Below are 17,328 nucleotides of genomic sequence, written 5' to 3'. Positions count from 1 at the left end.
CTAATAGTGTGTGTATCCTCGTATTTTAAACATTTCTTAGTTTTCATTTACAATACATAAATATTATAAAGAAAACCCACATAAACAAAAGCTCTTTGGAGTCTTTAATAATTTTTAAGAGTGTAACAGAGTCTCGAGATCAAAGATTTTGAGAACTATTGCTCTAAGTTTCTTTACAGTCATTATTTGGAATGAGTTTAAACTTACCCTGACAAAGTATCGCATGATCTTGTTCTGGAAATCTCCAGGAGGTAGCAATAAATACAGTAAGACTTCACACAAATCCCGTAGGAATCCTAAAAATAGAAAAAGTAACTATAATAACATTATAAAATGTAAAGTATCCATCTATTCTTGATATAAGATACATAAGAAAAGGCAGAAATAAGCAGTTTCCTGGTTACACTGGCTTTTTAGCAATTAGTATATATCAGTGTTCATTAAAAATTCCATCGTTGGTCTCTAAATAACTATTCAGTCATCAAACCAATATTTTTTAAATTCTGCTGTTTTAACCAGTTTTTTTATCATAAAAAAATTTCAATTATGAAAGTGTTTTTCCCCAAAACAGTTTTAGATGTACCATGTATTTTGAACTTCTACCACACATTAATTATCTTTGCATACTTAAAAGTTATTTGCACATTTAAAAATATACTTGTAATTCTTATTTCAAGAAAAAATGTCTACTATCTCAGCAGGCAATAACAAAGAAAAAGAGAGCATGCTCTTCTATTTTAGTGATTTAAGAGATGTCAACGTACATAAAAGTACTCCAGATCAATGTATCTATTTCTTATATTCTTAGTTATTGTGACCATTGAACAACAGGTCAAGTATTACACATCAATATATCTATTTCTTACATTTTTAGTTATTATAGTTGACCCTTGAACAACAATGGGTCAGAACTGCTCAGGTCCACATATACATTGATTTTTTTCCAATACTGGAAAATTCATTGGAGATTTGTGACAACTGGAAAAAACTCGCAGATGAACTAATAGCCTAGAAATATTGAAAAATTAAGAAAAAGTATGTCATGAATGCATAAAATATGCACAGATATTAACCTGTTTATCTTAATAAACATGTTTAGGTTTACATTACCAGTGAGGCTTCCAGTCAGCAGTAGGCTATTAGTTGAGTTTTTGGGGAGTCAAAATTTACACACAGATTTTCATCTGAACAGGGGTCAGCACCCTCAACCCTCCTCATTGTTCAAAGGTCACTTGTATTTGATAACAGTGTTAATGAACCAGCAATGAAAAACTGAAGTGTATAATAAATGTAAAAAGAAAAAAAAAAGGAAAAAGAAGAAAGTAAAGGCAAAGGAAATAAAAAAGTTTAACACATTTCAAAGTCTAAGAAAACAATTTCCACAACTAAAAAAGCTTTTCTGTATTTGTTCCTATGTTGACACTTCCTGGGAATAATATGATACTGTTAATTTTAAAATGTGCAAATTAACAAAAACTTACAGTTATAAAACTAAGAAAAGACAACATCCTCAGCTAAAATTTGTCTGGTCTGAACTCCTACAATTAAGACAAGTCCATTCAAATTTATAAATTTTATTTGAAATCATTATAATCATTCTCCTAGAAAATAGTTTAGGGTAGCAGGTATACTCTTAAAATAGAAATAATAAATTCAAGGGGAAGAGAAATTACTATAGATCAAAAATGTAAATTTTCAGTTGTAGAATGTTTGTGCTTGCTATATTTTAAAAGAAGACAGGTTCATTTTTAAAGATAACCTTTAAAAGATTAAAATAATCTAACTACTACTTTAAATAGCTAAAAATTAAAATAAAATAAATTGTGCCTTTACTATGCTACCCTGTCCTATATAAGAATAATTTTATCCTTAGATTTGTTCACTGGTTCTCCTAACTTGTCTCTAAACAGTTACTATACTCAAAAGAATTGTATGAATGAAAAGAAAACCTTCTTCATCTTTGGGAGAAGTGCACACTAGATCACGGCAAACTTCTTTCTCCATTTCAACTTCGACTTCAAAGAAGGTATCTATAAGATCTTCTGCTGTACCTGAGCAAAGAAACAAACAATTCAAGATATACAAAATGATAAAGGAAAACAGAATTTTAAATCCTAATTTTCAAATGGAATAAAGACATTACCTTTTACTTGATCATCTTTCTCTGTTATTTTTTGTTGAGCCTTTCTGAATACACGTAGATGTGTGCCAAAATCATCTACAATGCGCGTAGTAAAATAAGGCTGCCAGTCTATTTCTTTTGACCTTATAGAAAACATATTACAGAAAAAGCATTATATATACAAGCATTTGCCAAAAAAATAAGTTCATTTTAAAGACTACTGACAGACAACATAATTATCAGAGATTGTAAATTTATACTTAGATTTTGTTCATTATTACACCTTAGTACTATTTTAAAAAATCCAAGGTATATCAAATCTACTTCACTAAGTCTAGTGATTTCATGTGAATTATTTTATATGCCAAAACTTAAAAGTACTATCTAAATGCTTAAATAGGAAAATAAATTAATTTTTCTACTTAGATCTGAAATAAGTCTAACAGGTATATCACATTATTTCTCAACCTCAACATAAGAATACATAAGAGATTCAGAAAAGTTTTGCTTGCTTTTAGGCATGTTTCAAACATTTCTTGGTTTCTTCTGAACCCTTTCTGAATTCTCCACATTCTTCTTTTTAGCTATACAACCCAATTTCTCAAGCAAATATCTCTGGTATGAACCTGACTGATTTGCATATACTAGCAAATCATATACTTTAGCACATACTAGCACTTAAAATCATGACCATTAGAAATAACGTCACACAAGAAATGGTTTAAAGAATGATGTAAAATGTCACACATACAAAAGCCTTTAGAATACCCACGAAAAAGGTGTTACTAATTTTAGGAAGTTGTCTAGCACTCTATCTCAAAAGCAACAGACTTCAACAAACTGCTTCTAGTACACCAGTGAAACAGATGAAAAATAGAACATATAACACAAAAAACAATTTACATCACTCTTTGGATTGAGTAATATTTTTGAGTAAACATTTTTTCAACGCTGTTTTTCTTAAAATAGCACTAAAATTAATTCCCCCTTTTAGGAACATATCGAGTATAAAACAAAGAGTCCATTCATGAAGGTGCTGGGCAATAAGGAAACCAAAAAAGTATACAATAATTCATTATGATAATTACCCACACACTTGTATAATAAAAAAATATAGTGAAGAAGTTGACTTGATTGCTGCCACTTTTTGAGAAAAAATTTTACAGAATGGTGATGGTATTGAAAAAATAACAGATGGCAGTTTTCAAATGAAAACACAAGCTTTTAACACTCATACATTAATTTTTTTAAAGAAACAACTACGGTTTGTTGTATATATGCAAAGGAAAAGTGAACTTCAAGTACATGAATACCAAACGAAATCAACATAAAAAGATATCTCCGGGCTCAGGGATCTGAGGATCGGTTAATTAACATTATTTAGAATATAAGAGCCATGCATTTAAGCATATAACTGAACTTGGTAACAATATTCACTCTCAACATAGAACTTAAAATAAAAACTTACAGCTAGCTATCTCTAGAATCCTTTGTCATTAGCTCATGTAATCCATAAAAATTTCATTCTAACAAATTTAGAAGAAAACAGAAAATAGAATTTTTCAAGTCACATCTGCTCTGTTTCATAGTATAATGCTATTTAATTTACTAAAATTTTCAAACAAAATAAAATTTACCAATTTTAGAAGGCATTTTAAACCCATCTTGATTCACTATAGAGGATGTAATGACATTTAAAATGAGTAAATTTACCAAGCAATGTAAATACATAAAATTTTAAATACAGTTTTATATTTTCAATAAAGATGTATGTTGAGGGTAGAGGAAATAGAATAGGTATTCTATATCTCTACCCAAAGTCATTATTTTCCTTCTGCTTGACTCATTTCCACTGACTACATGCAAATATAAATCTCAATTCAAGGAGCTTTCTAGATTAGGAAGAATAATAGTATGTTGCTTTCCATTTATAAATTAGAAGACTATATACTAACAATTTCTAGTAATGTTTGCCTTAACAAAATTGGGAAATACACTGATGACAGTGAATTACTTTCTAAGATTATAGTGTATGGTAAATATGTAATAAATGCAATGTGAATATGAATTGTAAAAAGTCATTCAATTATGTAATAGCCACACTTCTATTATGTCCACTACACAGCCCTCTATGAGAGCTCTTAATATCAACTATTCTAAAATTATGCCCACAGTCAAAGCTTTTTCATTTTCTTTAAAATATGCCTCCACATAATTCCTATTCTAGTAAAAACACTTGGGTTATTATATTATACAATAGTCAATATTACTGACACTTTCATTTTATTATCATTACTAGTAAGGTGTCATTTCTTAAATTTAAAAACAAGAGAGCATATTTCCAATGTGACCAAGAAAATAACTGATACAATCAACCCTAACCTGAGTTAATAAAATGTATAGTAGGCCCCTGAAGCATATATATCTTGACAGAATGGCTGCAAGAAAGAATTAAGTTTAACTAGGAATGCAAACAAGTAATGAAGTTTTAATTAAAGCACAAATGCAAAGCAAAACTATAAAATGTACTTCTCCAAACATAAATTTTGCCTGTCCTTATATCTAATGTCATCATCCTGCTTACACATCTCCCACATCCACTCCTGACTCCCCTTCATTCCAATTGCCATAGAGAAGTTATCTTTTTAGAAATATATGTACTAAATGATAATATAAAAATGAAAGCTTTAAAACCCCTTCAATAACTCCCCAGTATCATTAGGGCTAAGCACAAACACATTCTGTAAGATTTTGCATACCTAAGCCCTTGCTTCTTTCCTCATCATCAATTTCACCCTCCTCCTCCTTCTGCGTTCTGCAGATCCACAGGCTTTCTTTTCACTTGACAAACTCAAATATGCCCCTTCTTACCTCAGTGCCTCTGGGCAGACTATTCCCTCTGCCAACATTGCTCAGCCCTGCCCACTCTACACATATTTCCCCTCCCTCCCCCATATTCACTAGGTAATTCCCACTTATACTTTAGAGTTCATCTAAAAAACAATTTCACATGGCAGCCTTCACTGACCACCCCCCCCTGCACTATTCTCTCAGACTAGGTCTGGTCTCTAGTTATATATTCCAATAGTACCAGACTTTTCACTTGTTACAACACAACTTGCAGTTAAATACTTTCAGGAAGGCATGGATCAGCTGTGTCTCTTGTTCTTTGTGTTTTAAAAGACAGAGTCCCCTATGTTTTCCAGGATGGAGTGCAATGGCACAATAACAACACAAAGGAGCCTAACTCCGGGCTCAAGCAATCCTCCTGTCTTGGTCTCCTGAGTGGCTGTGATTACAGACACGCCACCACACCCAACCAACTGTGCTGTTTTATTCACAGTTGTATCCCTGGCGGCTAAGTAATGAAAACTGGAGGTACTCGATACATACTGATTTATTGATTCCTCTTTCAGGGTCAGAGCACTGTTTGTAACAGGTGCTTGGAGAATGATTACATGAGACACATACAACAGCTACTTCTTTACTTCTTAAAGAGCTGAAAAAGAACATGTACTGAGAAGCTCTTTTTGCTCTAAAGCTACTTAATGCCAATGCCTTAAAATGGCAAGGACTGTTCCCAAATATGTAGCTGAGACTGGTATTAATATTGTATCAATTGCCTCACTTGTTCCATCTATACTAAGCAGTGTACAGCTCATCATCAGTAATATATAACAATAACAAAATCAATTAAATATTTCTAGAAAGAGCATTAGACAGGCGCAGATGCCCATGATTTGAGTAAAAGACCCATCATTTCATTAGCTATGAAATTCAGCAAGTCACATCACTTCCCAAGTTTGTTTTCTCTAAGGACACTTATAGTATTGAGTCTGATTATATTAACTAAATAAAACAACACACACACAAAGGCCAAGTTTACAGAAAGCTGGTAATTGGTCAATAGGTATATCTAAATATTTGATCAAAAAAGGAAGTCATAAATATATTTCTTTTTAACATAAGTTATATAAATCTTTCAATGTAGGACTAATATCTTTTCTTTGACTAAGGTTCCATTGAATGGTATTAATGTGCTTCCTATCTTGAATAAACCACAAACTGTTCTGACACTGCAAAAGTTATAGTTTCCAGTTTCTTTAAAATGGTATGACAACTAAAGACATTGCTAAACAAATCTGAATGCAGTCCTTTAAGACTTTCTCTCAATATTTCATAGTTGTATTCTACACACATAATTCTATAATATATAACTATAATCCTCAACCAACTTTGAGTAATTCCAAAGCAAGTAACTTAAGTTTTCATAGAAACTACCTTGCCACATTCATATTTCTTCAATCTAAGTTATGATTTCATTAAACTATATTATTATAATAAAAGTATAACTGGGATATACAGGCTCAGAAACAAATACAATTTTGATCATCTTTCTCCTCTATATCACCAATGTTCAGTCACACCACAGATTAATTATACCAGATTTCCTGGAGGTGGGGCTCAGGCAACACACAACTGACTTTTGATAAACCTAAAACTCAAAAGGTGGAAACAGAAGTGGACAAAAGTAATAGAATGTAATCTATTAGCCTAGCCTTAATGCTAGGGGTAACAGTCAGTATATTATACAAAGGGATTGAAGAACACTGGCTAACTAAACATCAGTTAAGAGAGCTTTCACTACAGTAGTATAGAATTGGTACCATTTCAAAAACACCTTAAAATTTTGAAGAACCACATATACAGATAAGTAGAGATTAATTGATAATGTTGTAATTTAAAGAGGCTTTGTTAAGGAGGCTGCACTTAAATCTTGATGAATGAGTAGGATTTACATGGGAGAAGAAAGAATACAGGAATGAGTAAAGAGGAGAATTGGCATGAGATAGATACATGTGTGTATACACACACACACACTTATATATAATACGTGTGTGTATATGCACACATGTATATATATGCAAGGATCATCTTGTAGACTTGCCTGACTAGGGAAGAGGGTGACCATGTGGCAGTAAAGGCAAACTTCACATTCATGGCAAAATACTTTCCTGGAAAAGGTGCCTTATATCAAAATGATAAAAATAAAACCTGCTTTTTCTCATGGAAACAATCCTATAATAAATGTTATGGTCCTGATACCACATAAGTTTTTCACAGAAATGACTACTAAGACCTTATTTAAAAACAGAAAGAATTATAAAGTACACTATATACTGCATGTGTATGTGTACATACATATACTATATATGTACACACATATATACATACACATATACACACGTACACAAACAGGTCCAGAGAATGTTAGTATTTTCAGACTAAAAGGAATCTCAAAGGAGAAAGGGATATATACGTACGTGTATAAAAAGGCTTTTTTAAAGGTATGTTAATCAATAAGGTCAATTAATAACCAACAACATAAAATTATAATAATATGTATTAATCTTCTACATAAGGTCTTTATCTTCTATATAAAAAATCAGAAATTTTACAAAGTCACTAATATAATAGAATTCTTAGTTTTTCTGGGTGGATTTTGATAGGCATCTTTGAGGAGATTTTTGAGAAAAGTTTTACTCCATTAGAGAGCTTTTGATCAAGTGACCCACACACATTTTTTGTTGAGAGAAAGCAAGTGGATTATCTGTGAAAGAAAAAATTCCCTTTTCCTTGAGCCACTGAACCAGGCACTAACTCCCCTCTTAATTAAATATTAGAAAGGATGTGCTACTCTTTAAAATACATAACTCTTTACTTGTTTCCATTCTTCAAGAGTCCTTAAAAAACTGTTACAGTGTCAAAAGCTCAGCCTGAAATTGAATTTGGGCAAAATTTTAAAAACACAGAATTGTAAGTTTCATCTTAAATCCACTAAATCAATGCTTTCCACCTCCAAGCTCATAAATACTAGATGTTACCATAACTATCTCTGGAGAGAACCTGTTTTTCACTCTTAAATAACTACATTACCATAACCACCTAAACACCTGTTTTTCCATTTTATATTATCTACTTTAAGGATTTAGTTATCAGTATTAAAATAATAAAACTGATTTTATCTTTTATATAAACATTCCCGAACTTACATTAAATTTATGATTACTCTCTAACCATAATCCTCAAAAACATATGGGGAATTCTTCTTTCATAGGAATTGAATAAGTCTCTTTACTTCATACTTTTAAATCTGTCTCCTCTCCTTCATTTAGCTGTATCCCCTTCCATTTGTTTGCCAGAATGGAAGAACCAATGGTATACATCTCTTCCTAGTTCCATGTTCAGTGATCTCATGCTGAAAGCTTAAAACTGACCATGGTAGGAGCATTTATACCTCAGAAAACTCAAAATAGCAGACTTATAATTCTACAGATTTATTGTGTATTTAGCATTCTATAAAGAATAGTAATAGTTTGGTTATACCAAAAGAAAAATTCTTTTAAGTTTCATTGACACAGGTTTTTATTTAATCATCAAGAAAAGATTAGTGAAGTCTTTCATGTCTGAAGTCCAGCATTCTTTCTGATCACACAGAAATATACTGAAAGGTTTAAATAAACTTTGCTGTTATCCTACTCTAAGATTCCTGCTAGTAAAACAACAGAGGGGTATTTTAATCTCAAAGTAAATTAACTCTAAATACAACCCAAACACTTTAAAACATAACTTCCCAAATGGTATTCAAAATGTAGGGAGTGGTGGACTATGTTAGTGACTGTTTTGGGAGTAGGTATGATTGGAAACAAATAAATCAAGATTAGTAACAACCTATACAGAGAATCTTAGTATTTTAGAATTTGAAAGGGATCTCAAATAATTACCAAAATTCCCTATAATTGCAGAGCCAGAACTTAAATTACAAATTCTTGGTAACAAAGTTATTGAGACAATGGTTTTATTAAACAAATCAGGGTTCTTAAATTTTAATTCCATGTTCTCTGTAATCCTCTGTAATCTTAATAACAAAACAAAACCTCCTGATTCATAAAAGTATTGATTATAAGCAAATAGGTAGAAATGGAGAAATACTCAGGAATGCAGTTTTATATAACGTTATGAAAGGAAATATTCAGTGAACTACAACATTGCTTAAGAAAGTCCAGTTCTATTATCCTGTGTTTCAATGCTTCAAAGAGGTCAAATATCCAGATGTTCTGAAGGACTTGAATCTCATAATATAATGAACAACTTAGAGGAACAAACATAAAGCATGGACACAATTTCAGGGGTTGAAAATAAAGAACTAGAGCTGAAAGCCTTAATTAAGCTACAGTAAAGGAAAAGTGGAAAAAATGGGGTTAAGTGTGCATCCTCAAGTATGATGTCAAATAAAGTATTAAAAAATCAAACTCATGATGTTAACTATTATAATAAATAAGAGTATTGGTAAAATTTACCAGATAAATGAAACATTCACAGACCCAACAGTAAAGCATATTAAAACTGTGTGGAAAAAGTTAACATGAAATTCACAAATGAAATTCTATTAACAAGAATTTATTAAATATTCACTATTCCATCATGTACAAACTATGATACTAAGCATTAGTTTCAAGATCACTTCCAAAAAACAGTAGCTGTCTATATAATGTTACCTACAGTTGAAAATACAATTATTTTTGTTAATGAGAATGCAAAGAATAGAAAAGAAAAATAGGCAAATTAATTTATTCTTTTTAAAAAGTCATTCTAGGTATCTTTATTGCTGATTACCAAATGTTTCTATCTCTGGCTATGAAGTAAGATATGCCTATTTTGTAAAATTCAATTTCCTTCTTCAGTTTTTCTTAATCAGCTGTAAACAGCCATAAACTCACACTCCAAAGATCACTGCTAATATTTTAATGTATTTCCTTTTAATGTCTTAGCTATATAAACATATTTATAATTTTTATACAGCTGAAATCATATAGCATATACTTTGTACAATTTTTTTTTTTTTTTTTTTGAGACAGAATCTCGCTTTGTTGCCCAGGCTAGAGTGAGTGCAGTGGCATCAGCCTAGCTCACAGCAACCTCAAACTCCTGGGCTCAAGCAATCCTGCTACCTCAGCCTCCAGACTAGCTGGGATTACAGGCATGCACCACCATGCCCGGCTAATTTTTTCTATATATATATATATTAGTTGGCCAATTAATTTCTTTCTATTTATCGTAGAGATGGGGTCTTGCTCTTGCTCAGGCTGGTTTCGAACTCCTGACTTCGAGCAATCCGCCCGCCTCGGCCTCCCAGAGTGCTAGGATTACAGGCGTGAGCCACCGTGCCCGGCCCTTTGTATAATTTTGATTCTAATATATTTCCTATATATCTAATAATGTTTCTTACATATTATAATGGTTACAAAATTGTCTATTCCAGGGGTCAATAAACTTTTTCTCTGAAGAGCCAATTAGCAACTATTTCAGGCTTTGAAGGCCACATTGCTTCTGTTACAACTCATCAACTCTGCCACTGTAGCACATTATCAGCTATAGACAAAATGCAAATAAATTAGCATGACTATCCAATAAAACCATATTTACAAAAACAAGAGGCAGCAGCACACTCAATAATAAAGTGACAAGTAACCAAATTTAAAAATGGTGAAAGAATTTAAATAGACATTTCTCTACAGAAGATATATAAATGACCAATAAACATATGAAAAGCTCAAATCATTAGTATCAGGGAAATGCAAATAAAAACCATAATGAAACACTACTTTATACTCACTGGGATGGCTATGATCAAAAAGACAGACAATATGATGTTAATTGTGGGCTTGTGAAAAATAAAAGATAAAAAGACAGACAACAATAACTTAAGTGTTGGTAAGGATGTGGAGAAATATGAACCTTCATACATTGCTAGTGGGAATGTAACAAAATGTAGCCGTTTTGAAAAACAGTTTGCAGTTCCTTAAAAGATTAAACACCATGTGACCCAGAAATTACCCTCCTAGACATATACCCAAGAGAAATTAAAACATATGTCCCTCAAAAACTTGTATACATTGGCCTGGCGCGATTGGCCAACTAGTATATATACAAAAAACTAGCCGGTCATGGTGGTGCATGCCTGTAGTCCCAGCTACTCGGGAGGCTGAGGCAGCAGGATTGCTTGAGCCCAGGAGTTTGAGGTTGCTGTGAGCTAGGCTTACGCCACGGCACTCACTCTAGCCCAGGCAACAGAGTGAGACTCTGTCGCAAAAACAAACAAACAAACAAAAAAAAACTTGTACACAAATGTTCATAGTAGTATTCATAGCACCCAAAATGTAGCAACAACCCAAATGTCCATCAACTGATGAACAGATATGCAAAATCTGATAAGTTCAATGGAATATTATTCAGCAATAAAAAAAGAATAGGTATTAATACATGTACAACGTGAATGAACCTTGAAAACATTATGGTAAGTGAAAGAACCAATCCCACAAGACTACATATATTATTTCATTCATACAAAATGCCCAGAATAGGCAAATCCAGAAAAACAAAGAATAGTAGTCACCTAGAGCTAGAAGCTTAAAAGAATACAGAAGTGACTGATAATGGATACAAAGATTCTTTGTGAAGATATTAAAATCTTCTTAAATTGAGGGTGATGAAGTTTGCTGAAGCCATTGACTTTAAGTGGGTGACAAGTAGAGTTTGTGAATTATATATTATCTCCCGATCTATTTTATAGATATAAAAACATGAACTTATTTCCTCTTCTTTTAAACACATAGTTTCAAACTGTTTATTGTTCTACTTTAATAAATAAGGGTAAGTTTTGAGCTAAGTTTGCAAATGACAAAGAATATAAAATGGGGGAAAAAGTATAAAGCTTTTACTCTTGCAAATGTCCACTATTTGAGTTGTGTTTGCTTTTAACAAGTCTAGGAATGTGTCCTTTATTTTCATTATTTCTATGGCAAAATGTAGTATGAAAATGGAAAAGAATATACTCCCTCTTATTCCAGAAACAGTTACATCATTAGTAGCATAGCCAGTGAATCCTGGAACCTACATATCTAAACCTCCTCCCCAACCCTTCAGGAAGGAACACAGTAGCATTAGAATATATTGACTTTCCTCTAATGTTGGGGTTAAGGAGAATAGAGATGAAGGAGTTTGCTAAGCACATTTCACTTTCAAGAGCAACAATGAGGTCCCTTGTTCATTTGAATCTACTTACAGTTTCTACCATACTATCCTTATCTTCTTTCTTATGACTTTGCTCATATTATTCTTGTTTCTTAAGATGTCCTTCATCTCAACCTATCCAAATATACCTATTCTTCAAGATCAGTTTTGGCCCATGAGATATTCTTCAGTTACTCTGGTCAACTCTACATTGTCGCGCCCGCCTCGCCAGCAAGGAAGACGCGGCAACCGGAGTTCTTCTGACAGCGCTTTAATGGGGACTGCTTAACTGGTTACATGCAGAGAACGCCGAGGCGTTCTGCGGCTGCTTATAAAGGCAGTAAGTACACTGGGCATTGTCTGATTGGATAAGGCACTTGGAAGGGAGGAGACAAACTCTGCACATGCGCTGAGCACTTGTTTGTCAGACTAACAGCAGGGTTTGACCAGGAAGCGGGCGCCATCTTGGAATGGCGTTGCCACCGCACCCCACATCTCCCTCTATTTTATTAATTAAATGAGAACTGAGCAACCATTCAGCACCGTCCTTCGACAGTACGATCAAGGATGCAGAGCCTCACTTCCACCAGCAACCACCTTACCTCGTGCAATGAGCAAAACTCGGAGGTGTGCAAAGGCTGGCTGTGGGATTGGAGACATGCCTTATCTGGTGCAATGGGAGAGATCCCTCAGAGTGCAAAGGCCATGTCTGCCAAATGCCTGGGGGTAGGAGCGGGTGCAACCCAAACCTAGGCTAACCCTTAAGCATGGTCAACCACACCTGTGTAGACTGTCCCAGTTCAAGCGCAGCAAATGCCTGTGCCAATACCACATGGTCCCTCCCTCTCTGGGCCTGCAGCCTACAGATGCACCACAGTCCGCCAACAGCCGCAACGATCAGCAAAACGGCCACGGCTGCAAGACCGGACCATTCCTTCAGATGATGGGTGGCTTGTTGAATCCATGCTGTCAGTCCTGTGGCAAGGCTCAGATCCACACGAGTGGAGTTCACGTGAACGATGGCCAGTCTCAGGTCTCTGAGTGAGGAATCAAACTGTGCAGACCAGTTGCCTGTTAGATGCCTAGACAGCTGTCTAGAAAGATTAGCGGCAAAGGTAAAGTTCTCATAGAGCACAGAAGTGACACAGAGGCCGGTCATTCTCCACTCACAACCCAGCTGCGCAAGCTGCCAAAGAGTGTCCACCTGGTCCTGTACTAAATCCACTCGCTGATTCAGAAGCATAATCCCACCCTTCACATGGGCATTCAGAGTGGCTTGAGTGTCGAGGGCTGCGGCTACTCCAGCAGATAGATTGTTGAGAGCCTGAGCAGTATGAATCGCAGCTGTGATCCCGAAATCTCTGCGAGATCTAAACAGAGTCATAGAGCTAGGAGCTTCAACAGGAACAGGAATGTATCAGTAGTCAAGCAGGCATCTCCTCTGTCTTCTGTCCTGTCCTTTCCTTTCCTTTGTCATTTTTATTTTTGGTACCCTTACATTTCTTTTTCTCCCTTTTCTTCTTTCTCGGCCTTCTCTTTTGGTACCTTTACATTTCTTTCTCTCCCTTTTCTTCTTTCTCGCCCTTTTCTTCTTTCTCGCCCTTTTCTCCTGGCGCTCTGGCTCTGGCTCTGGCTCTCGCTCTGGCTCTCGCGCCTGCCTTGGTCTTCTTTCTTGTCTGACTCTGAAGTACTGTCTTGATGGTCAAAGAGCACCTTTTGCCCTGCCTGTAACGAAAGCAGGGAACTCACGGGCTCTCAATAACAGTCTACCTTGGTCAGCAAAGGTCCGAATTCGATTCCGTCCCACGCGTCAGTTCTGAACTCTCCTCTATTGAGGCCGTCTCCGCTGGTGCCTCAAAGTTGTTTCGGCTCCCGGGTTTCGGCACCACTTGTTTCGGCTCCCGGGTTTCGGCACCACTTGTTTCGGCTCCCGGGTTTCGGCACCACTTGTCGCGCCCGCCTCGCCAGCAAGGAAGACGCGGCAACCGGAGTTCTTCTGACAGCGCTTTAATGGGGACTGCTTAACTGGTTACATGCAGAGAACGCCGAGGCGTTCTGCGGCTGCTTATAAAGGCAGTAAGTACACTGGGCATTTTCTGATTGGATAAGGCACTTGGAAGGGAGGAGACAAACTCTGCACATGCGCTGAGCACTTGTTTGTCAGACTAACAGCAGGGTTTGACCAGGAAGCGGGCCCCATCTTGGAATGGCGTTGCCACCGCGCCCCACACTACATAACAAATTGCTTCAGTACCACACAAATGACTACTCTATTTCTGTTTCATGTGCCTTAATTTTATCTTCCTCACCTCTCACAAAAAAAGCTAAGACAAGATCAAAGAATCTGCGTATATAATCTAGGAGACTAATAAGCAGTAGCAACAATAATGGCAAAATTAACATTTCCTGACTTACTGTGTGCCAGATGATAGAGGCACAGAAAGTCAAGTAATTTGCTCAAAATGTCATTTACTGGTTCATGCATACTTTATGGAATTTTCCATCCACATCATCTCATTTGTCCCTTACAACTCTTGAGTATGTTACAAGTATTACTGTTTTACAGAGATGTTCAGAAATTTTATCTTATACTGTATATGGTATACTGTAACTTAATGGTACTTTGTACAATTATATATCTTCTGACACTTAGCCCAGGGCTCTTTACCCTATGTCACAATATCTTACTTAAAGAGAATAAAAATACACTGGTTATCAAAGATTTATCCCCTGAAGTTCCAGACTAATTCACACCCAGGTTCCCCTGAGAGGAACTCAAGGGTGCTTGAGAAAAGTGTCCTTCCCCAAACTGCTACTGGAGTAACAGGTACTAATGTACTAATAAAATGGTATTGCTACCAAGTACTCTCTCACATATGTCATCATTTAATCCTAACAACCTGATAAGGAGATATGAGTTAATAGCCCCATATTCGAAAAATATATGTGTTTTACTCATTCAAGGCCATGGACCTTAATAAGTAATAGAGCTAAAGCTCAAATGAAGGACTTCAGACTCTCATCCTTTTCTTCACATTTTTACTCAAAATTTACCACTTCATTTTATACTGACATTCTCTAATTGTTTCTCAAAGTTGATGAATAAATATAAAAATTAGAAATCAGTGGTTCTTAGTCTTTTCCGGGTTCACAGGACCTTTTTGAAAATCAAATCTATAGAAGCAGTCTACAGGAAAAAAACAACGCAGCTTTGTACACATTTTCAGGTTTGCGGACTCAGTAAGCTGAACTAGAGAGGTGGTAAGTTATGCTCCTGTCATATGCTTCACAGTGCACAGTACACAGAAGGATTAAATAAGTATTTGAATGACTGTAAACAGACCAAATTTTCTTGATATTGGCACTGAAAAAAGTCAGGGAGTCTCTGGTAAGATGTATATTTTTGTAGTAAGAGAAAAAGCCAATGTAGAAAAGTCATTCACAGAAAAGGTACAAATCAACAAACATTGAGTCTTACTTTGTGCTAAAAAAGGCTTCACCTGATATAATTTTTTTAGTCTCAAAGCAGTCTCTAAAGTAGTTATTATCAGTTTTAGTTTGTCAAAAACTTAAGTAAATGGCCAAAGATACAAATTCAGATCAGTCTAGAAGAAACGTGGCTTTTCCAGTTATCATCTAAATATTAAAATTGATAACAGAATGTTATAGAAAGAAAAACAAAAAAACTTAAGACATGAAGTGAAAAGAAAAAGTGACTAGGGGATCAAAAATAGGGAAGGCATTACAACAATGGAAAAGAAGGGCAGGAAACTTAAGATGAATAACCTCAATCATAATATATTTGATGGGGAATGGGAGAAAGAACACAAGACTGTTCATAACAATCTGATTCTAATTCCAACCCTATCTCACTGGATAACATTAGACTAACCACTTAATGTTTCTGGAACTTAACTTTCCTCATTAGTGAAATTATGGGTATTGGATGTTATAAAAACTTAAATTTCTAAATTCTTTCACAATTTTCAAAACGCTCTCAGAGGTATGATTTTCATTTCACTCCACTGAGCAGGGACTTTGTTTTATTCACTGTTGTATTCTCAGCACCTGGCTGGTACGAAGTAGGACCAGAATATTAGTTGAATGAATAGATGAATTTGAGCCTGATAATTATACTGTGAGGAACATAGAACAGGGCAGGTTTTATTATACTTATTTTCCTTACAAGAAAAACCAGGGTTCAAAGAGTTTAAAACACTTGCTCACAGTTTCACAGCTAAGTGGTAGAGCCAGAATGCAAATTCAATCTTCAGATTACTAGTTCAAATCCCTTTCCAGGTCTAAAACTTGTTACATTTTAATATACTTTTAAACAGTCAAGAACAAGAATAATGAACTCTTCTTATTCTCACTCTTTCAAAGAAAAAGAAAATCATTAGGATAGTGTTATTATAGACAGCAATGCATGCATAAGTATTCACAAGAGTTCACAGAAAGAACAACACTCAATAATGTTGCATATGAAATAAAAGAGATAAAATCCATTTCTGACCTTCTCTGATTATACCAATTATATTTTCTGTGTTCCACTGAGTAACTCTGACTGGCTACCCTGCAAATGCTTGCTGCTAATTATAAGGGAGACGGAGTGCAAATCATCTCTATCACTAAGGTTATTGTTCAAACTATAAACCTTGTGCAGAGCTTCCCAATGGCCTGAGGTTGAGAAACACATCCCATCCTCCTCCCCCAATCTAGAGTTTTAGGATCAACTGAGTTATAGAGGAGGTCCTCAGAGGACAGCATGAACTGGAAATGTCTATCAACACAGAACAGAAAACAGTAACAACCCTAGGGCAAAGCTCTATTCTCCAAGACTCTCAGAATCACAAGATTGTATTAAAAGAAGCTAAGTGAGGAGGAAAAAGAGCTGGCTGAAGAATACTCATGACCATGGCATGCAGCATCCTGCCTTGAAAATATAGGCTACTAGAGAAATCTGTATGTTGAGTAGCAAAATCTTTTAATTAAAAAAAGTCTGCAAACTCATCTAAACAAAATCTTTTCTTTCAGAAATAAATAATTTCTAGAGCATTTGATTTCAAAAATTAAAATGAAAGTCAATATAATCTAAATAGATATGAAATAGTCCCCAACCAAAAAAATCAAAT

The 17,328-nt window shown here is 34.9% G+C and overlaps 1 protein-coding gene across 4 annotated transcripts in view; it reads right to left on the bottom strand.

The window, feature by feature from the left end:
- Nucleotides 1-17,328, bottom strand: part of SNX13 (sorting nexin 13) — a 148,255-nt gene that overhangs the window by 78,125 nt on the left and 52,802 nt on the right. For all 4 annotated transcript variants that reach the window (XM_076006395.1, XM_076006393.1, XM_076006394.1 and 1 more), the window contains 3 exons: nucleotides 2,144-2,265; nucleotides 1,950-2,051; nucleotides 208-296 (listed from right to left, as the gene is read on the bottom strand). In XM_076006395.1, the coding sequence (XP_075862510.1) occupies nucleotides 208-296; nucleotides 1,950-2,051; nucleotides 2,144-2,265 (313 nt within the window). The remainder of the gene's footprint in view (nucleotides 1-207; nucleotides 297-1,949; nucleotides 2,052-2,143; nucleotides 2,266-17,328) is intronic.

The sequence above is a fragment of the Microcebus murinus genome, chromosome 9, assembly GCF_040939455.1.
Source record: "Microcebus murinus isolate Inina chromosome 9, M.murinus_Inina_mat1.0, whole genome shotgun sequence".
In the NCBI taxonomy this organism is placed as follows: domain Eukaryota; kingdom Metazoa; phylum Chordata; class Mammalia; order Primates; family Cheirogaleidae; genus Microcebus; species Microcebus murinus.
This window is presented reverse-complemented; position numbering and strand designations above follow the sequence as displayed.